At 44.8% G+C, this 20902-nt stretch overlaps 1 protein-coding gene across 2 annotated transcripts; it reads left to right on the forward strand.

Moving 5' to 3' along the window:
- The first annotated feature begins 1723 nt into the window (after nucleotides 1-1723).
- LOC114659551 (uncharacterized) lies at nucleotides 1724-18693 on the forward strand. 2 transcript variants are annotated; one of them, XM_028812106.2, is made up of 2 exons: nucleotides 1724-1814; nucleotides 17837-18692. In XM_028812106.2, the coding sequence occupies exon 2, from the start codon at nucleotides 17842-17844 to the stop codon at nucleotides 18586-18588; it is 747 nt and encodes a 248-aa protein (XP_028667939.1). In that variant the 5' UTR covers nucleotides 1724-1814; nucleotides 17837-17841; the 3' UTR covers nucleotides 18589-18692. The 2 variants fall into 2 exon arrangements, with proteins under 2 accessions (XP_028667939.1, XP_028667940.1); XM_028812107.2 differs by lacking the exon at nucleotides 1724-1814 and adding an exon at nucleotides 1840-1925 and having other exon boundaries at nucleotides 17837-18693.
- Nucleotides 18694-20902: the final 2209 nt, after the last annotated feature.

The raw sequence follows: 20902 nt of genomic DNA on the forward strand, positions 1-20902 counted from the left end.
CCAATGACTGACTGACTGACTGACAGTAACCCCTTCCTCTCCAACTGTTACAGCACGATGTTGCACAGACAGCAGCAGGCAATTTGTTAGCGAAACACACCAATAATTTACACACCCCCATCTCTACTTACATGTTTAGCCCTCCTGTGAAATCCTGCAGTTTTTTTTCAGGATGCTGCCCTCTTCATCGAGAGTCCAGAATTGTCCTCGCGACTCCCTTTGCTGCAGAACAGGGTGAACCCAATATGTCACTCTGATTGCCAGGATTAAAAGCACTAAATTCTTAGAAGACATTCTGGAAACAACAATCAACTCACTACATGACAACATTTCACTCCACTCTTAAAATGGTTCTTTAATGGCACTTCATGTTTTTTTACTGGATTGTGTGGTTTATTTGCATGACAAAGCACCATTTAATTCAGGGACGGGTTCTTTATGAAGTTGGTTATTTGTCCGTTGAAAAACTTTTAAACAGGAAAAAAACTGAAATCTTTAATGTATAGTAGGCAACCTAGTAGGACCCTAACGAACAAAACCTGGACTTAGCCTGCGTTATTGTATGCAGTGCAGCAACAGTCCTTTTAAAATCAGGACCCACTGGTATTTCACAAATGTGTTATCTGTTCGTGGTCAATTACTGTGTGGAGCCTGTTTCGACTCTTAAATAAATAAAAATTCTTTGTGGATCCTTCAAGTGAATGGATCATCCCTCTGAAGAACAACACCTCTGGCGCATTCATTTTTAAAAGAGTGCAGTGGGCTGTATACTGTTACGTGCTGGATTTTTAGGACTGGCCATGCACTCCAAGCATTTCAGATGCCACTTTTCTCATTTTGGTCTGCGCATTGCCAATTCTTGGTCAACTTTAGGCGTAAGACCCGAAACAGCCCTGGACGGGACGCCAGTCCATAATAGGGTTCGCCCCCTTACACACGCTCGCTCAATTGAGACAGCTGTGAGCGACAAGACTTTGATCTTCGTTAAAAAGATAATAATAAATCATTTCCTGGTTTTATTTGTTTTTATTTTATATATTATTTATTTTGGTAAAAGTAAAGTTGGTAGGTTGTGCGAAGTGCACACCAGGCGTGCCTGCGCCAGAATTTGAACCCAGGACTAATACTGCCATACAAACCACACAGTCTGCTGTCCTGTGCCGACTACTCACTATAATAAACTGGGCGCTGGCGCCATAGTCATCATGTTGTGTACCGCTTGCCTAGAGCCCATCGTCAATTCACTGCGAACATTAAATAAATAAATAAACGGATGCGATATTAATTAACGTCAGCAAACATCTCCGGGATCGAGTCATTTTCGCCTCGGGCTTACGTATATTTACCAGGAACCTTTATTTTTACTTTGATCCAGTGTGTCAGTCTTGTAAGACTGGCTAGCCGGGGAGACCCAGGAGTATAGAGGTCCACGATGTTTCTGATGTTTATGCTTCTGTTTGCTATCGAAACAGGGGCCCCAGTGCACTACTTTACCCGGGGGCCCTGGGTAAAAAGTTTTAGAAGATGGACGGCTGAAGTGATTAGCTGGTGCCACAGGAGTCCCACTTCTTCGTTTTATGTTGGTTGGCCAAATGATAGCGTATCACCGCTGTCAACTGACTGCAGTGTGAGGCTCAGGTATACGGGCAGGTGTAATTGGTTTCTAATACCACGCCCCTTATTCGCACCCACGTGTCACAGTCGAGCGCTTAATTGCACTGTTGATCATTTATACAACCTCTGAAAGAGGCGGCGGACTGAACCGATTCGATTAACAGTGGATTGGACTGACCACCGGCAGCGTATCAAAAAAGGTTTGTTTGTCGTTCTCGCTTTAAAAAAAAAAAAAAAAAAAAAAAAGTAAATCCGGTACAGCACGACCCTTCTGTTAAGAAGACTTTGACGCTCAACTGAAGTGTCTGCAAGTGAGTTAAACATTCAGCCGGTGATACGCCTTGGTTTGACCTGCGGGGTTTTAGGTTGGTGGCTAACAAGAGAAGGCTTGACTTTACACTTGTTAAGGCAGCGACGTTAAACTCTGGTCCTGGAAGGCTGCGGGTTTTTCGTTATAGCTACTGTCTTAATTGGTGATCAATAGTCGCTGCTTATAGGCCATACAATCGTAGCCTTTAAGAGTCCAATCCCTTAAATTATAAGAGAAAACCCAAAAGTGACGATCTGACTCGTGATCTGCTTAGAACGCCTGATCGTTATTTTTGGGAAAAGTCGGTGTGCAGAATAGGAGTAACCAAGATGAAGACAAAATTATATCCCTAACTGCAAGAATAAGCTTATGATAAATTGGCTGGCGTGTCGCCTTTTACTGCTCTTGGGCTCTACGAGAAAATGCAGGTAGACCCACCAACCCCACCTAACTGGTCAACTCTTTTTTTTTTTTTTTTTTTTTGTGCTGTTTAAAGGAAAATGGGGAGTGGGTTGAGGGTGAATAGTTCTGTATCTTACAAAGCAGGGCAAAATGAAGAGGGAAGTGTGTGCCATTAGGAGCACTAATTGATTACTAGTTAAGCAAATGGCTGGCAGTTATACCTGCGGGTACGGTTGTCATCGATGATCGGCGTTTGACACCCGAAGGCTAAAGGGCCCATTCAGACGTGGGAGTTGTAAATTTCCAACGTCTCTTTAGCGTTCCAGTCTTTTTGTGTTTTTTGCAAGCATTTTCTGGTATTGCACTTAAAGGGGGTGTGTTTCTTTTTTTTTTTTGAGAGAGGGTTTTAAGCAGCGTCATGCAAGAAAATTGGCATTTCCATTTTTTGTGCTGGGAGATGTTTTGTTTTTAGAATGTCTTCTATGACTTTGGTGCCTTTTTAATCCTGGCGATCATAGTACTGAGGAGCAAGTGTCCCGTAATCGGGTTCTGCTTGTTCGGTGGCGTAGGGAGTCGAGAGGACAATTCTGGACTTCATATGAAGCACCGTGAGAAATACCACGATTACATACTGGTGTCGATACGTATGCAAGTCGTGATGTTTGGGGGGGTGCGATCCTTATTTCACCAAGAAAAGCCCACTGCCATCGTTGCAAAATCCCGCAAACGTGCGGTCCGGTTGTCTAATTGGGGCAGGAGGACGGAATTAACGTGCATAACGGTAAAGCGGGGCTCAATCGCACGGACTATATTTTTAGTGGTCTTTGCGCAATCCAGCAACCTACGGAAGCGTATTGGGGCCACAGTGAAGAATTCTCGGGGTTTTTTTTTTTTCAGTAGAATGTCTCAAACTAAACCTCTTAAATCAGTGTTTAATTCACTAGATTTTCACAAACCCGTCATAAATTTAATGTAGCACATTAAATTCTTTGTATTCGTGTTCCCCGACCGACTTGTTAATCGCTGTACGCGCTTCTTAAACGGACTTCCTCTCGCACTGCGGAGGCGCCGGCAGCGATCGCCGCACAGAATCCCGTAACTTCAGGACACTCTTGTTCTATGAACACTTAGAATGCTAAGATTAACACTTTATTATTTTCACGAAGAAATGCATTAGAGCGTGTATTAAATATGCACGGCGGTAGTGCTGCCCCCTCACAGTAAGGGGTCCCCAGGTCTACGTTCAGTGTAGAGAACTTTATGGTAGGTGTGACGAGGCTCCGGAAAACTGGATGTATGAAAGGGTATCGCACAGGTTTAACCGAAATATTGTGTAAATGTTGGGTTTGTTATCTGGTGGTTGGAGACACGAACGCAGAATTCAAAGGCTGTTCTGAGCAAGCTTTCTTTATTGCATGCGTGCTGTCTAATGTACCAAACCCCCAGTTCCTATCCTTCCTCCTACTTTCTCCACATTGACCTGAAACAGCAGGCTGGGTAGCGGTTAATCGCTGTGTTTCAGTTTTGCAGATTTTTAATCTCGCTATCCTCTCCCCCAGACATCCTCAAACACTATTCGATCTTTTTTTGCTCTTTCGTTATTTTGGAGTAATATTCGTATGTTTGCCCTAATGCGATCTTTACTATCATTTTTCAGACGTTCACACTTTCCTACTTCCATTATCTCTATCCTGCTCTGCACGTGTATCACGTGACTTGCTTCCAAAGGTTGTATGTATGACTTGCCCGTTTCGCGGGAAGCGAGTGTCTCTCTTCAAAAGATCCCCTCTAGCCACAGGAAAAAAGTCTATCCTCGCAAGACTTTTTTTTTAATATATTATAAAAATAGATTTAGTAATTCAACGTGTTGGATGTTGAGCATTAGGATTAGATGACTTGACATTTTAAATTATGCAACATGAAAACATCCACCCCCCTGGGTTAGGTACAGTGGCGTAGCTTAGTGGGGGCGGCAGGGCCTGCCCGACCCGGGCGGCACTTTTAGGGGGCGGCAAAATTTCACAATAAATATCTTGTAAAAATTTGAACCATTTCATTTCAGATTTGTCGCTCCTACGATTCGGACTGATTGAAATGAGCACGGAATTTTTCATTACTTATTCAGTGACGAAACTGGGGAATCCCCTTTCTTTAAATGAATGTATACGCATCTGCCGAAATTGACGAGCAGGACTTCAAACTGGAACGACTTCGACTGCGGACTTTTATTACTGTCACAGGCAACGAAAATAAATTAATTAATGAGGACCCACTTGAATTATTAAAATTTATTGTGAAATCCAAGCTGGAAGGTACTCTGCCCAATATTATAATAATGCTCCGAATATTCCTCAATTGCCATAAGCAATGCCAGCGGTGAGAGGAGTTTTTCAAAATTGAAACTGATCAAAAATTTATTTAAGATCAACAATGAGTACTTTAAGGCTAACCAATCTGGCTATCTTGTCTATTGAGCAAGAGGTATGTGATGCTATAGACATTGATAGTGCAATAAAAGACTTCGCTCTTAAAGTAGACGAATAAAGTATTAAAGACAGAAGTTTTGTTTATAATTCTAAATCATATTTTTCAATAAAAATATAAATAGTAACAGTATCGTTCTAATTGGAAATCGATTTGTTTTATATTCAATTCGCTAATAACTTCATCTTGTCGATCGTCAAGGTATAATCAAGTGTTCTATACCTGTTATATCAATGTAAGTGGCATGTGTAAATTTTTGTAACAAATGTGATTATATTGTAAAACATATATATACATTTATTTGTAACCTGTACAATACACAATAATGATGATTGTTCTTGCCGAAAAATTCTTTAGAATTACTGTATATTTTAGTCTTTTTAAATTGAAATACCTAAATAAGGGGGCGGCGGAATTTTTCTCCGCCCTGGGTGTCTGACACCCACGCTACGCCACTGGTTAGGTATCCTCCTTTTTGGGTGGTGTGCTCCTTTTAAAGAGAACTCTCAAGCTGGTTGCCAAAGCCTCTTCTGAGGAGCTCACCCATTAACATACAGTGGGTGTTAGGCCACTTGAAGTAGCTTGGCCTGTCTTTGTTGTTAAATAAAAACACACTAGTCCCTGATTTTCTGTCATCAACACTACCCTGGAGTGTTAACCCTCAACCTCCCCCTTTGAAAATGGGTCTGGAAATGCTCTTCAGAGCTGGAGACTTCTTAAAAATGCTGGTGCAGTGTTTCCTAGTGAATGGTGGAATAGCAAGGTTTCTAAACGCTGGCTCCATCATACCCTGATAGGTTTGTGCTTATTGCGTGTCTCTTCCCTAATTGCATCCTGCACATGACATTTAATTTCCCGATTGGTCACCTCTCATCGATGAAATAGCTATTCCAACATGTATAGCAGTTGCTTTGCATGGCACCTGTTGTGTTGCTTATCTGTTTGCATCTAAATTGTGTTTTGTATGATTTTTGAATGTTGCATATGTATGCAAAAGGCAGATTTACTGGTTACCACAGTTGTGATGAAATCCTATTGCCAGCAGTGTGAACATAATGAGGAATTAAGACTCGTCAGAATTACAGTATCTCTCAAAGGGGAGTACACCCTTCACATTATTGCAAGTATTTTTTTATGAGAAAACACTGAAGATGAGACACTTTGATCCAATGTAGTCCGTGTACAGCTTGTATCGCAATGCAAGTCTGCCGTTCCCTCAAAATAACTCGACACACAACCATTAATGTCTAAACTGCTGGCAACAAAAGTGAGTACACCCCTAAGTGAAAAGTTGTGCCCAAAGTGTCAATTTTTGTGTGGCCACCATTTATTTTCCAGCACTGCCTTAATTCTCTTGGGCATGGAGGTCACTAGAGCTTCACAGGTGGCCACTGGAATCCTCTTCCATGACAACATCACGGAGCTGGTGGATATTAAAGACCTTGTGCTCCTCCACCTTACATTTGAGGATGCCCCACAGATGCTAAATAGGGTTTAAGTCTGGAGACCTGCTTGGCAAGTCCAGCACCTTTTACCCTCTGTTTCTTTAGCATGGCAGTGGTTGTCTTGGAGGTGTGTTTGGGGTCATTATGTTGGAATACTGCCCTGCGGCCCAGTTTGCTTCAGTATGTCACAGTACATGTTGGCATTTGTTTCCCTTAATGATCTGTAGCTCCCCAGTGCCGGCAACACTCCTGCAGCCCCAAACCATGACACTCCCACCACCATGCTTGACTGTAGGCAAGACACTTGTCTTTGTACTCCTCACCTGGTTGCCACCACACACGTTTGACACCATCTGAACCAAATGCATTTATCTTGGTCTCATCAGACCACAGGACATGGTTGCAGTAATCCATGTCCTTAGTCTGCTTGTCTTCTTCAGAAAACTGTTTGCGGGCTTTCTTGTGCATCATCTTTAGAAGAGACTTCCTTCTGGGACGACAGCCATGCAGACCAATTTGATGCCGTGGGCGTATGGTCTGAGCACTGACAGGCTGACCTCTGCAGCAATGCTGGCAGCACTTGTACGTCTTGTCTTTTGAAAACACTTCTGGATATGATGCCAAGCACGTGCACTCCTTCTTTGGTCGACCATGGTGAGGCCTGTTCTGAGTGGAGCCTGTCCTGTTAAACCGCTGTGTGGACTTGGCCACCGTGTTGCATCTCAATTTCAGGGTGTTGGCAATCTTATAGCCAAGGCCACCTTTATTGTAGAACAATTTTTTTTCAGATCCTCGGAGTTCTTTGCCATGAGGTGCCATGTTGAACTTCCAGTGACCGGTATGAGAGAACGTGGGAGCGATAACACCAAATTTAACACACCGGAGACCTTGTAACACTATGGAGTCACATGACCCCAGGGAGGAAAGATAGCTGGTTAGGCACAATTTGGACATTTTTTCACTTAGGGGTGTACTCTCTTTTGTTGCCAGCAGTTTAGACATTAATGGCCGTGTTATTTTGAGGGGACAGCAAATTTGCACTGTTGTACAAGCTGTACACGGACTACTTTACATTGTGTCAAAGTTCATGGGACAACACTGAAGATGACATTTTACAAAAATGTGAGGGGTGTACTCGCTTTTGTGAGATACTGTAGATTGCAAATAACTCGGTCGAGTGCCTCATCTATGTTTTAGAAGATCAGATGAAGTTAACATTTTCTGCAGCAAAACTAGAGGCAGTCCACAAATTGGATGGATATTGGATACAAAAGTGAAATGCAGTAAAGCAAAGATGCAGATGCATGCGAGTGCATTTTTCGCTATGGAGTTTTACAAACGTTTGGTACAGGATGTGCTCAGATTGTGTTCATTTAAAGAGAATTGATTATAAGCAGAGCTGATTACTTTTTAATGGTCGCTTTAATAATGAGACTACTGTTGCCAGTCCTGAAGGCTGTTACTGTCATTTGTGACCAGTACCTTGATGCCACATGGACGATTTTTTTACTAATCTGTGTGTACAGGTGCTGGTCATAAAATTTAGAATATCATTTGAAATGCATCAATCTGTGTGTAATGAATGAATCTAATATACAAGTTTCACTTTTTGAATGGAATTCCTGAAGTAAATCAACTTTGTCATGATATTCTAATTTTATGACCAGCACCTGTATACTTTTGAAAACCAATTAAGTACCAGGAATTAAATTTTTCACAGGGTGCTTTTTTTTTTTTTTTTTTTTTGCTACTCTCCCAAGAAGTTTTCTGCCGATTGTTTGTTTGCATGCCCAGTGCAGGCAACTGCCAATGCCTTCTATGTTTAGGGTGGACAAACGTACTTCTGTAAATGACGACCTCTAGTGGGAATGTAGATTTGTTTCAATTTAAAATCCACTTTTAAATGGAGAACAAGTAGTGTAGATGTCTCCTAATATGAGGTGCAATTGCCTGGGACTCGTTCCTTGTCTTTTGGTTTAGGAATTGTCGCTACCCCCCCTGTTCCCAGAAGGGGTTTCATCTCGCAGAGCACCCTGGGTATCCTTGAGTCGCAGTGCACGGCTCAATGGCAACTCTGGTCTATACCAGGAACAGAGAGGGATGGCTGTGAGTGCTCCGAGGGCAGATAAAGAGGTGGTGTGTCACTTGCTCACAGATTCCTCTAACAAAACATCTGTGGTCTAGCAACCCACGTCCTGCTTGGAGGATTCGAAGCATTACGCACATCTGAATATGTTCCTTGGAGAGTCGCAGTCAGGGCAGCTGATGGAACGGTCCTTACAGATGACACTGCAGTTGTGACCCGCTGGGCTGGCTACTTTGAGCAGTTGTTCAAAGCTGATCCTCTGGCTAGGATGTTGGATATCTCTGTCCACGGTTCTTGAGGCTGATCCTCCAATTAGAGATGCTTTATTAATCCCAAGGGGAAATTCACATACTCCAATAGCGGCATACTGATACAAAAAAATCAATATTTAAGAGTAATAAAAATGCAGGTAAAAACACTTTGAATAATGTTAACGTTTACACCCCCATCCCCCTGGGTGGAATTGAAGAGTCGGATAGTTTGGGGGAGAACGATCTACTCAGTCAGTGAAGCAGGATGGTGACAGCAGTCTGTCGCTGAAGCTGCTCCTCTGTCTGGAGATGATCCTGTTCAGTGGATGCAGTGGATTCTCCATGACTGACAGGAGTCTGCTCAGCGCCCATCGCTCTGCCACGGATGTCAAACTGTCCAGCTCCGTGCCTACAATACAGCTTGCTTTCCTCACCAGTTGGTCCAGGCGTGAGGCGTCCTTCTTAATGCTGCCTCCCCAGCACACCACCGCGTAGAAGAGGGTGCTCGCCACAACCGTCTGATAGAACATCTGCAGCATCTTATTGCAGATGTTGGACACCAGTCTTCTAAGGAAGTATAGCTGGCTCTGTCCTCTCTTGGACTGGACTGCCAATACCGATTCTCTGTGCAATTTATCATCCAGCTGCACTCCCAGGTATTTATAGGTCTGCACACAGTCACCTGATGATCATGGGGTCCATGGGCCTCCTAAAATCCACCACCAGCTCCTTGGTTTTGCTGGTGGTCAGGTGTAGGTGGTTCGAGTCGCACCATTTAACAAAGTCCTTGAGGTCCCTATACTCCTCCTCATGCCCACTCCTGATGCAGCCCATGATAGCAGTGTCATCAGCGAACTTTTGCACGTGGCAGGACTCAGTTGTAGTGGAAGTCCAATGTATATAGGCTGAACAGGACCGGAGAAAGTACAGTCCCCTGCGGCGCTCCTGTGTTGCTGACCACAATGCCAGACCTGCAGTTCCTGAGACTCCCATACTGAGGTCTGTTTGTAAAAGAGTCCATGATCCATGCCACTAGGTATGAATCTGCTCCCATCTGTCTGCTTGTCCCTAAGGAGCAGAGGTTGGATTGTGTTGAAGGCGCTAGAGAAGTCTAGAAACCTAATTCTTACAGCACCACTGCCTCTGTCCAAGTGGGAGAGGGATCGGTGTAGCATGTAGATGATGGCATCCTCCGCTCCCACCTTCTCCTGATATGCAAACTGCAGAGGGTTGAGGGCGTGGCGTACCTGTGGCCTCAGGTGGTGATGCAGCAGCTGTTCCATGGTCTTCATCACGTGTGACATCAGAGCGACAGGCCGGAAGTTGTTCAGCTCACTAGGACGCGATACCTTTGGGACTGGGGTGATAGAAGAGGTTTTCCAAAGCCTTGGGACTCTCCCCTGTTCCAGGCTCAGGTTGAAGATGTGCTGTAGAGGACTCCCCAACTCCAGCGCACAGACCTTCAGCAGTCGTGGCGATACTCCATCTGGTCCTGCTGCTTTGCTGGCATGGTCTCCTCGGCTCTCTACTCGCCTGCACTGCTGTAATTGTGGGTGGGGATGTGTCTCCTATGCTGGTATCAGCAGAAGGATGGGTGAAGGGTGCAGTGGGGTGGTCAATCCTGTTAAGTTGTTCAAGTAGTTTGCTGTCTTCACATCTCTCAATGGTGGCACCCCGCTTCGAGCTGCAGCCAGTGATGATCTTCATCCCATCCCACACTTCCTTCATGCTGTTATTCTGCAACTTCTGCTCCAGCTTTCTCCTGTACTGCTCCTTTGCCACTCCGAGCTGGACTCGGAGTTCCTTCTGCACGCGCTTGAGCTCATGCTGATCACTGCCTTTAAAAGCCCTTTTTCTTCTGGTTCAAAAGGCCCTTGATGTCACTTGTAATCCATGGCTTATTGTTAGCATAGCAGCATACTGTTCTTACTGGAACTACAATGTCCATACAGAAGTTGATGTAGTCAGTAGTGCTGTCAACAACCTCCTCAATGTTCACTTGTAGATCCCTGCAGGATATCCCAGTCCGTAGTTCCAACGCAGTCTCTCGGAGCCTGCTCTGCCTCAGGGGACCACTTCCTGAATGAGCATGTGGTTGTAGGTAGCTCCCTCACTCTTGGTTTGTAGTGAAGCTGAAGCAGAACCAGGTTATGATCTGCTTTCCCAAGCGCAGGCAGCAGGGTGGCACTGTATGCAAACGTTAGACGCATACAGCAAGTCAATCTTATTTCCCCGGGTGTTACAGTCCACATACTGGGAGAAGGCAGGTAATGTTTTGTCCAGCGTCACATGGTTAAAATTGTGAATTTCCCATTGGGATTAATAAAGTATCTATCTAAAATCTCCAGCGATTTAGCACAAGCACCTCAGGGTGCTGCATTTAACTTGGCAACAGCAGAATGGATGATGTCGCTCACTATCTCCACGTCTCCCTGAGGAGGGATGTAAATAATAAAAACAATGACATGTCCAAACTCTCTGGGCAAGTAATAGGGACGCAAACCTACGGCCAACAGTTCGATGTCCCTGCAGCAAGAGGAGATTTTGACATTTACATGTCCAGAGTTGCACCACCTTGTATTGACAGAGCTAGACCTCCTTTGTGCTTCCCGCAGGTACTTGTCTGTCAGCTCTAACTGTGCTAAACCCGAGTAGCTCCACGTTAGCATCTGGGCTGTGAATTAGCTGTGAACCACCCAGTCTCGCTGAGATTGCACAGGTGGTGAACCAGCTGAGGGGGGCAAAAGGCTGCAGGGATCTGTGGTACCTGGGGTGAACTTCTCCAGGCTGGTGGTTAGGATGTCCTCCTGGCATTGCAAGCGATCTTTGCTTCCATTTGGGAGACTGGCATCACCCTTTCCAGATAGGGATGACAAGTCCCGTTTTCCAGTCAGTTGGGATGATCGCCTGGATTGCAGCAACTACAGGGGGATAACGCTGGTCTCAGTGCTGGGTAAGGTCCTGGCTAGAGTCGTCCTCAATGGGATCCGTGATCACTTGGTCACCTACCAGCAACCAGAACAGTCTGGTTTTACACCTAAGAAGTCTAACATCGACCACATCCTGGCACTGAGGGTTCTGGTGGAGCACAAACGCAAATATCAGCAGCTTCTTTGTAGCATAGGGCAGCTCGATCAACTGAGTCGAACACTGTGGGACATCCTGAGGGTCCATGAGACCCCCTCGAGGTTGCTGGATATCATGGCTGGCCTGTACACGAGTGGAGGCAGGACCTCCTGCGTTTTTTCCAGTTGATTCTGGGGTGTGTTCTGCTCCTACTCTCAAATGCTTGTAGATAGATAGATAGATAGATACTTTATTAATCCCAAGTATGGACTGGGTGCTGGGCAAGGTCATGGGCTCCAGCGGCTGTGGGACATCTGTTGGTGAAGAAAGGTTTACAGATCTTGACTTTGCTTAAGATGCTATGATCTTCGCAGAGTCGATGGAAGCTCTGATTGGGGCTCTCGAGAGACTGAGTGAGGAGTCAGAGTGTCTGGGCTTGAGTGTCCTGGATAAGAACCAAGATCCAGGCCTTTTAATGACCTCTTGGGCACAGCCATCAGCAGTGTGTCCGTCTGCGGAGAGAGTGACCTTTTTATTGGGAGGTTTACTTACCTTGGCAGTGACATTCATGTCTCTGACTTTCAATGAAGTCCGTAGATGGATTGGGAGAGCATGGGGGGTCATGAGGTCGGTGGAAAGGAGTGTGTGGCGCTCCCAATATCTATGCAAAAGGACGAAGGTCCAAGTTTTTAGAGTCCTGGTGCTTCCTGTCTTGCTATATGGTTGAGACATGGACACTAACCAGTGACCTGAGATGAAGACTGGACTCCTTTGGTACTGTAGGTCTCTGGAAAATCCTTGGGTACCGTTGCTTTGACTGTGTCGAATGAGCGGTTGCTCAAGGAGTCCCAAGAGGCACATTACCTGCATTGTGAGGGAGCATCAATTACAGCACTACGGCCATGTGGCGCGTTTCCCTGAGGGTGATCCAGCTCGTAAGATCCTCATTGGGGACCCGAGTGGCTTGACTAGACCAAGGGGTCGCCCACGTAACACCTGGCTACGGCAAATAGAGGGTCATTTCTGGAGGGTGGGACTGGGCTGTGTGTCTACCTGGGGGGTTGTAAACTAGGATCCAGAGTTTTCATTGTGTAGTGGGTGGGGCAACATGCTGTACCAGTGCATGCTCCCCAACTTGACTTGACTTGACTTGCTACCCCCAATAGGATATGGATTTTTGAACTTTCAGTCCTGTTGCATTAACCAGATTTTTTTGCTAAAAATTCTTCAGAAAGGATGGTGTACCTGCCAGAAGGGGGTCTACATTAAAGTTTAGACTGCAAACTTTTAATCCCAAGAGAACGTTTAGTTGCATGCAGCAGCAGAAATTCGGAAACCGAGACTTGCGGGACAAACCGCAAAATAAAGTGACAGATCTCTAAATGTGTTCTGTACAGAAATGGCAAAATGAACTTGAAGGGCATAAGCACTTAGTCTGAGGTGTTGGAAGGAAACACTAAATTACCTGATTGCAGTGAGCAAAAGACCCCTTACCACGCACTGTGGTGGAATGAGTGCCTCCTGGAGGGGATTTTCATGACGGCCTCCAGTTTTGCCTCCATCCTCTTATCACAACGGTTTCCAGTGTGGCCAGGCCGGCCCGGTGATGATGGAGGCTTTCCTAATAAGTTTGTTCAGGTATCGTGTCTTTTGAACTCCAGTTGCTTCCCAAGAGACCTTTTGGTATAGAACATCACACTGGATACTATGGCCTGATAAACAAGTTTTCTGCATACATTTTTAAATTAAGACCAGAGTTCCCTCAGGCAGTACACTCTGATCTGGTCCTTGTACAGCACCACTGTGTTGTCCCACCAGTCCAGTATGTTGGTGGTAGTATCTGTTGGCCATATAGCTCTACAGCATTTCCACATCCTCCCTGAATGGTGACTGGCCTTGAACTGTTTGAGAACCACTTGGAGCTCCAAATCCGCAAAGGTTCTCCTCCAGACTCCTGTACTCTAACTCAAATTCAGCCTATGATGAAAACCCAGCGTCCACCAGTCACATGCAGGAGGGGTGTGTCTGAATGTCTGACATCCTTTTCACCCGGACTTGATTAAATGAGGGCTGCAAGTATAAGCCTGTCTATATCCGAGCACCATGACACTCCTCATTGCTGCACCAAAGTAATAATCTCCCCTGTGAACTCTTGATTGCTTGGCAGCAATAGGTTGGTGAAGATTTGTGAATTCCTGATTGTGCCACCATTTGCACCACATCACTCTTCATGGCTGCCTCACTTGCCACAACTGTATTGAAGCAAAGGTTGGGGGGAGGGGGGACCCTGTAATCTCCTGAATGGGCCTCAGTTTGCACTGTCGCATTCTTCTTTGCACGTTACTTTCCTGTTCTCGCGACACAACGGGAACTGTGACCTTTTCTGCAAAGTAGCCAGGGACCACATGTGACCAAGGGCCTACACATTGTTCACGAAAACAAAGTTCCCCTGGGGGAGTGGTGGTTGAAGTGCCTATAGAGGGAAAGCAATGCACCTCTATACTAACTGGCCAAGTTTCAGCAAATCCTTGCAGACTTGTAAGCAAGGAAGCTGCACTTTGATTCAAGACATTAAAGCAATATTCATTCTCGGAGCCAATAAATTGACAAATATTCAAAGTTGCTGCGTAAATGCCTGGTCGACTGTCCTCTTCAGTCCTCCCTCTGTCCATCCCTGGTTTTTTTTTTTTTTTTTCCTCTTGTAAAGCCATTCTACTTTGAGCACCTACTGAGAGAGCCACATCTGTCCATGTGACACACTCTGATCCCCTCTTCAAGGAAACACCTCGAGAGTTCTATTTTTTTTTTTTTCTCTTCTGTCTAAAATTAGATCACATGTAAAGTTTGGAAGCTTCAAAATCCAAAGCACTGGGTAGTCTGCAAACTTGTCCATCTTTAAGTGGAGCTATTGTACAAATTGGTTTACTATGTCAATTTTACCTTGACTGCTTCAGCTTGTGTATTTTGTAGACTTTCCTCTTCAGGTGTACTCACACTAGCCATTCATTCTGAACCAGTTTATCCACATGTAACCCTACAAAGTCTAGTTTGACTGGTGTGATCGCTCTGTAACCCTGGCCTGCTTAGTAGAGGTGGGCCCAAGCACGGTTCAGGAGCATTTGGCCACAGTGATCGCTAAATGTGCCTGAGCACAGAAAACGGACATGATGTCAATGATGCGATAAGTCGGGTAGCGCAGTTCACATTACTTTCAGTACCAAAGAAAAGCTGCAAATTTCTCGCTTAACATTTGTCACCGTTTTTTGAAAAAAAAACAAAAAAAAAAAAACTGTGCAGCATGAACGGCAAAATGCTGCACTGCACACACCGATTTGTAAGAGGGTGTAGAGTGGTGGTTCCCAACATGAGGTGCACTTTTTTTTTTTTTTTTTTTGGGGGGGGGGGGGGGCAATTTGAGAATTTAGATGTTAAACAATTTACAAAATTGGGGGGGGGGACAAATTCGCGGTTGATTTATAAAATGTCAATTTTTATTAATGTATACTAGACATTAAGCCTTTTACAATAACGGGCGCTAGAACAGTAGTGCATAAACTTTTAGTAGGACGTCTATTAAATGGCAAGGGACCTTGACCTCATTCTGTTTCTTGTAATACTGGCTTTGATGTCGTAATATGCCTTAATTTTCAGTCATAACAGTGGGCAATCAGCAGAGTCTCCCTAGCAATTGATGTAATGTGTGGCGTGCAGCTGGGGAGACGCCACAGGCATGATCAGCAGCAAGTATTTTAATCTGTGCTGGCATGCAGCGGATTATTGTATGTGTGGCATCTCCCCAGCAATGATGTCCTTTATTTGCTTATCATGCGTGGCCGCGGCTAGGCCATTCACTGTTTGCCCAGCTTCCAGTGTGTGTGTGTCTACGGTGCAGTGCGCATGCACGGGGCACAATGTGATGTGTGGCATGGCCTCGCGCATGCGCACTTCACCAGAAGACACAAACGCACACGGGTTTTATTAAGGAGGATAAACAAAGGGTTCTTCACCATCCCTTCTAATTTATGATTTTTATAACCGGCTTTTGTTTTTCTACTTTGTTACAATTCATATTTTAATGGTAAACAATTATTATAAAATTTTACTATTTAACCAATATAAGATCAAAATATTACAGAAAAAGCTGTCAAAGATACAGTGGGTCCTCGGGTTACGACGGTTCCATTCCTACAACAGTGATGTAACCTGAATTTTGGTGTAAGTCGAAACACACTACCCTAACACATTTGCAAAATCATAACCTAGAAACTAACACAACTAAGCCAAAGGAAAAGGACACAAATATACTGTAGTAACAGAAAAAAATCCTTTTATTCCTTCTGATCTCTTTACAATGTAATTTCACATCCATTTTGATGGCTTTCCTCTTCTTTGAAGCACTACCATCTGAAGACTGACTTTCGTTTAGGAGCCATAAGGGCCAAAAAGTCGCCAAAGTAACACAAACGGAACACTTGTGCCGCACGCAACCAAACTAGTTTGCCAACGCCTTCACTCGTACACTGCATTACTGTGTATTCTGCTGCATGCAGCCAAACTAGTTTGCCCACGTAGTCCAAGTATGACGTTAACGGCGTAAGCTGAAACGCTCGCGTCTCAATTTTGTTTTTATGGGAGTGAGCGTTGTAAACTGTCGTATGTCGAGACATTATAACCCAAGGTCCCACTGTATTTTATATTTATGAATATCACGTCTGTTTTCAAAACTATTTGCTGTATTTTTATATTGCTTTATATTTTTAACAATTTTAGTGATTTTTGTCAGTACTCCAACAATTATTTTTTCCCTCTTTTTTTTGTTTCCATGTTCTTTGGAAGCTTGTTTAGACCAAATGAATGACATTATGGGCTTCCTCCATGTGAATAGGTAATAAGAATAAGGTATATGGACATCATGATGTTTAGAGAGGCCTAGGTGGGGCATGGCCAAACAAAGGTTGGGAACCACTGGTGTAGTTATCCCACTCTGACTCCAAAAACCACAATCATTTTGACATGCATGCTGTCGCTCAATGTTTGGCTTTACACATTCGCATGGTCATGACGAAAGCTGGCCCAGGCCCAGAACATTAAGTGCAGTGTGACTGCAGGCCAGCAGGTGAATAGGGATTTTTTTACGGGGGCGGGGGGGGTTTGTTGGAAACAATTGGGCCTGGGCATGGTATGGAATGTTTGGGCCTAGTGTGAATGTACCACTACCTTGCTGTTTTGTACTGGGGATCGGAATGGCTGTTGGATAAATGAAGCACATGAACCACACCACCTCTGGCTGCTCCAGGCAAACTTTCCATGAAAGTACAAAAAGACGTCAATTCTCTGGAAACGAAAGCAATTGAATAAGCATACGGTTGAAATATCTGCAAATTATTGTAAAGAATAAACCTGATCAACCTTCAGCTAAATGGTGCTTGAACCATTTATGTGAAAGGTGCGGCTCCTTTCCATGACGAAGCATTGTTTTGGAAATGGAACTGCAGTCTGGATGGTCTTAACGTATGGGCACTGGCAGCAGGCCCACAGTTTCTGATGGGCTACAGAAGTGTTTTTTGCTGTAAAAACAGGGGCTGCAGTGCACTACTCTTGTCTGGGGGGGCCTATGTGGGCAGAAGATCTGAGCTGCTGGGCATGCAAGGGCTGTGCTGTGGCGTTCGTTCAGTTTGTGTGGTGCTGTAAACTGTAAGGCCAGGTCAGGATTGCATGAAGTGGAGTGGCATAATCTCCTATGCACTGAGCAGGGATTGTGGCTTATCAGTGCACAAAAAGCTTTGCTTCTATGTATCTTAAGACATCAGTTTTAAAAATCTAAATCGTCACCTTTTGGAAGGCACCGATCTACTGTATAACAAATGCCAAGTTTAGTAATTTTTGATTTCTTTAAATTTTAAATCTCTCTCTCCACACAAAGGTGTAGCATTTTTAAGAGACCTGCATGACATCAACCAACAGTCCATTTAGTTGTCTGTGGCATACAATGTACAGTAAGTAGCCATGTTGAAAGTTCATCCCGTTTTAATCCACAGGCCAGCTCTCACTCTGTGCTGCTTAAGGTCCAAGCAGATTCCAAGTCACACCAGTTGGAGGTCTGCACTTGCAGATGAGGACTTGGAGCTACTCTGTGACAATGGAATGTCTGAATTGTTCATTTTTTGTTTTACTACAGGAAATATGTCCTCGGCTCGCAGCTCTCCCTCCTTGTCCAGTTTGTCCATGTCCTTCCTCAATCAAGGTTTTGCTCAGACCAAAGATCTGGAATGGTCGACTTCCTCTATCCTGGAATTCCAGCTAAACAGCAAGGGTAGTCAGGCATCCAGCTCTGAAGTGGTGGCGGACTTACTGGACCTTACACCCGCTGAGCGGTCTCTCACCCTGGGCTTTTCTCCGGCCCAACTGTTGCCCCACGTGGAAGTACTTTCCAGCCTGAAAGCGGAGGGTAATGTCCCCTTGGAAATCATTCGGGATAGCAAGTCCTCTACTCCAAGGCCAAATGGGTTTCCCCAAATGGCTTCCCTTGAAACCCCAGCAGATCTGTCTTGCGTGGATCTCTCCGATCTGCCATCCACGGCCCAACCACTCTGGGAGGTCTCTGCGATCCGCCATGGAGGATCGCTGATGGAATCCAGCCCCTTAGACTTGCACAACACTGGGGAGGATGACTTCTGGAGCTCTGGTCCTAAATCCATCACTTTTGCTGAAGGCTTACTGTATTCTAGTAATGTGCAACCCCCAGGGAGTGGAGGGGGCCTGTTCATTCACTCTGATCAGTTGCTGCTACCACTGCACAGGGAGAGTGGTCTTGGAAGTCGCATTCATCAATTCACATTTCCGGGACCAAATGTGGATCAGAGATTTCAAGGATCAGGCTTGTCACCAGCAGCTGAATACATTTCTGGCCCAGTGAACAGAAACTCTTGAATTCCATAGGGATTGACTTGGACATGTGGTCTGATAAGGACTTGTAGATTTTTAAATGGCTTGGAGGTCTGCCGTCTCGCCATCCATTTAAGGAATGGCAGTGAGGAGGTGCTCGGCTATCAAGTGTAGTATAAATGTAAAATCAAATGCAATTATAAATAAAGTGTATTTTTATATATTCTTCCATGAGGCCTTCTCTCAACCTGGTTCTGTTGCTTTCCTTGAATGGAAAGGCTTGTAACAAAGTGGGTATAATCTTAGTCCTCCACCTCACAGTAAGGAGACTAGATAGATAGACTAGGGTGTGCATCCTAGGTCCTCTCTGCAGGTAGTCCATGTCTGGGTGGGCTTCCTCCTACAGTCCAAAGACCTGCAGATGAGCTGGGATTGGTGATGGTAAATTAGCCCGTGATGTACTGCAGCAGTGTGTTATGGGATTGTTCCTGCTTTCCACCATGTGCTTGCTGGGATAGGCTCCATGATCCTGCTCAGGATTAAGCAAGTTTAGAAAATTTTCCTCAAAGTATTGGAACAGTAAGGCCAATTTTGTTTTTCCTGTGCACTGAAGACCTTTTGTAGAAGATCTCAGATGAATGAGCGAGTTTTGGCTTGTATTTTCTGGCATTAATATGTTAAACAGAACAGAGCACATTATTTGAGCAGGGGAAAGGCGCTAGATAATTTGTATCACCCCCATCCAGTTAGTTCAAGTGAGCTGAAGTATTGGAACATGACAAGCTGACGGCCTGGTGTCATACAAGATGGTTTAAGCATTAAGTAGCCCTCTATATCTACCCTCGCTTTCTGTTTTGGCTTTACCTATGAAGATTGTGAAGAGACCAACATGAAGACCACCAAGCTGTGGTGGAGAGAAAAGCATGCTATGCTGAAGCTGAAAATCCATTAGTGGTATTTCAAAAACATTGGGCATAGCCAGCACCACAATGTGGATTGTCCTGAAAAAAGGAAACCACTGGTCTACTGAGCAATGGGCATTGAACCAGTCACCCATGGAAGAAAACAACAAATGTGGAGAGCAGCAAAGGAAAAACCACAACGGTTTGTTCATGATGATGTAAATCTCTCCAAAGAGCAAGGGTGGAAATCTCGGTCCGGTGTTCAAAGGAGACTTAGAGAACAATCTAGAGGCCATACTGCAAGCTGCAAACCACTCCTCTGCAGTAAAAATCAGTCAGATTGAAATTTGCAAAAAAAAAAAAACTACTGAGATGATGAGCTACAACTGCTCTAGAAAAGTGTTCTGGAGAGACAGATTCATCTCCACTAAAGTGATGGAAAAGAAAAAGGGGATCTGATCCTAAACATACAAGCTCCACTGCTAAGTATGGTGGAGGTTGTCATGGCTGCTTCTGGAACCGGCTCAATCACTGTTGATGTACAGTGCATCCGGAAAGTATTCACAGCACATCACTTTTTTCCACATTTTGTTACAGCTTTATTCCAAAATGGATTAAATTCATTTTTTTTCCCTCCGAATTCTACACACAACACCCCAGAATGGCAACGTGAAAAAAAGTTTACTTGAGATTTTTGCAAATTTATTAAAAATAAAAACTAAGAAAGCACATGTACATAAGTATTCACAGCCTTTGCCATGAAGTTCACAATCGAGCTCGGGTCCATCCTGTTTCCCCTGATCATCCTTGATGTTTCTGCAGCTTAACTGGAGTCCACCTGTGGTAAATGCAGTTGACTGGACAGGATTTGGAAAGGCACACACCTGTCTATATAAGGTCCCACAGTTGACAGTTCATGTCGGAGCACAACCCATGCATGAAGTCAAAGGAATTGTCTGTAGACCTCCAAGACAGGATTGTCTCGAGGCACAAATCTGGGGACGGTTACAGAAAATTTTCTGCTGCTTTGAAGGTCCCAATGAGCACAGTGGCCTCCATCAGTAAGTGGAAGAAGTTCGAAAGCACCAGGACTCTTCCTAGAGCTGGCCGGCCATCTAAACTGAGCGATCGGGGGAGAAGGGCCTTAGTCAGGGAGGTGACCAAGAACCTGATGGTCACTCTGTCAGAGGTCCTCTGTGGAGGGAGGAGAACCTTCCACAAGGACAACCATCTCTGCAGCAATCCACCAATCAGGCCTATATGGTAGAGTGGCCAGACGGAAGCCACTCCTTCGTAAAAGGCACATGGCAGCCCACCTGGAGTTTCCAAAAGGCACCTGAAGAACTCTGACCATGAGAAAAAATTCTCTGGTCTGATGAGACAAAGATCAAACTCTATGGTGTGAATGCCAGGCATCACGTTTGGAGGAAACCAGGCACCGCTCATCACCAGGCCAA

The sequence above is a fragment of the Erpetoichthys calabaricus genome, chromosome 10 (assembly GCF_900747795.2).
Source record: "Erpetoichthys calabaricus chromosome 10, fErpCal1.3, whole genome shotgun sequence".
NCBI lineage: Eukaryota > Metazoa > Chordata > Cladistia > Polypteriformes > Polypteridae > Erpetoichthys > Erpetoichthys calabaricus.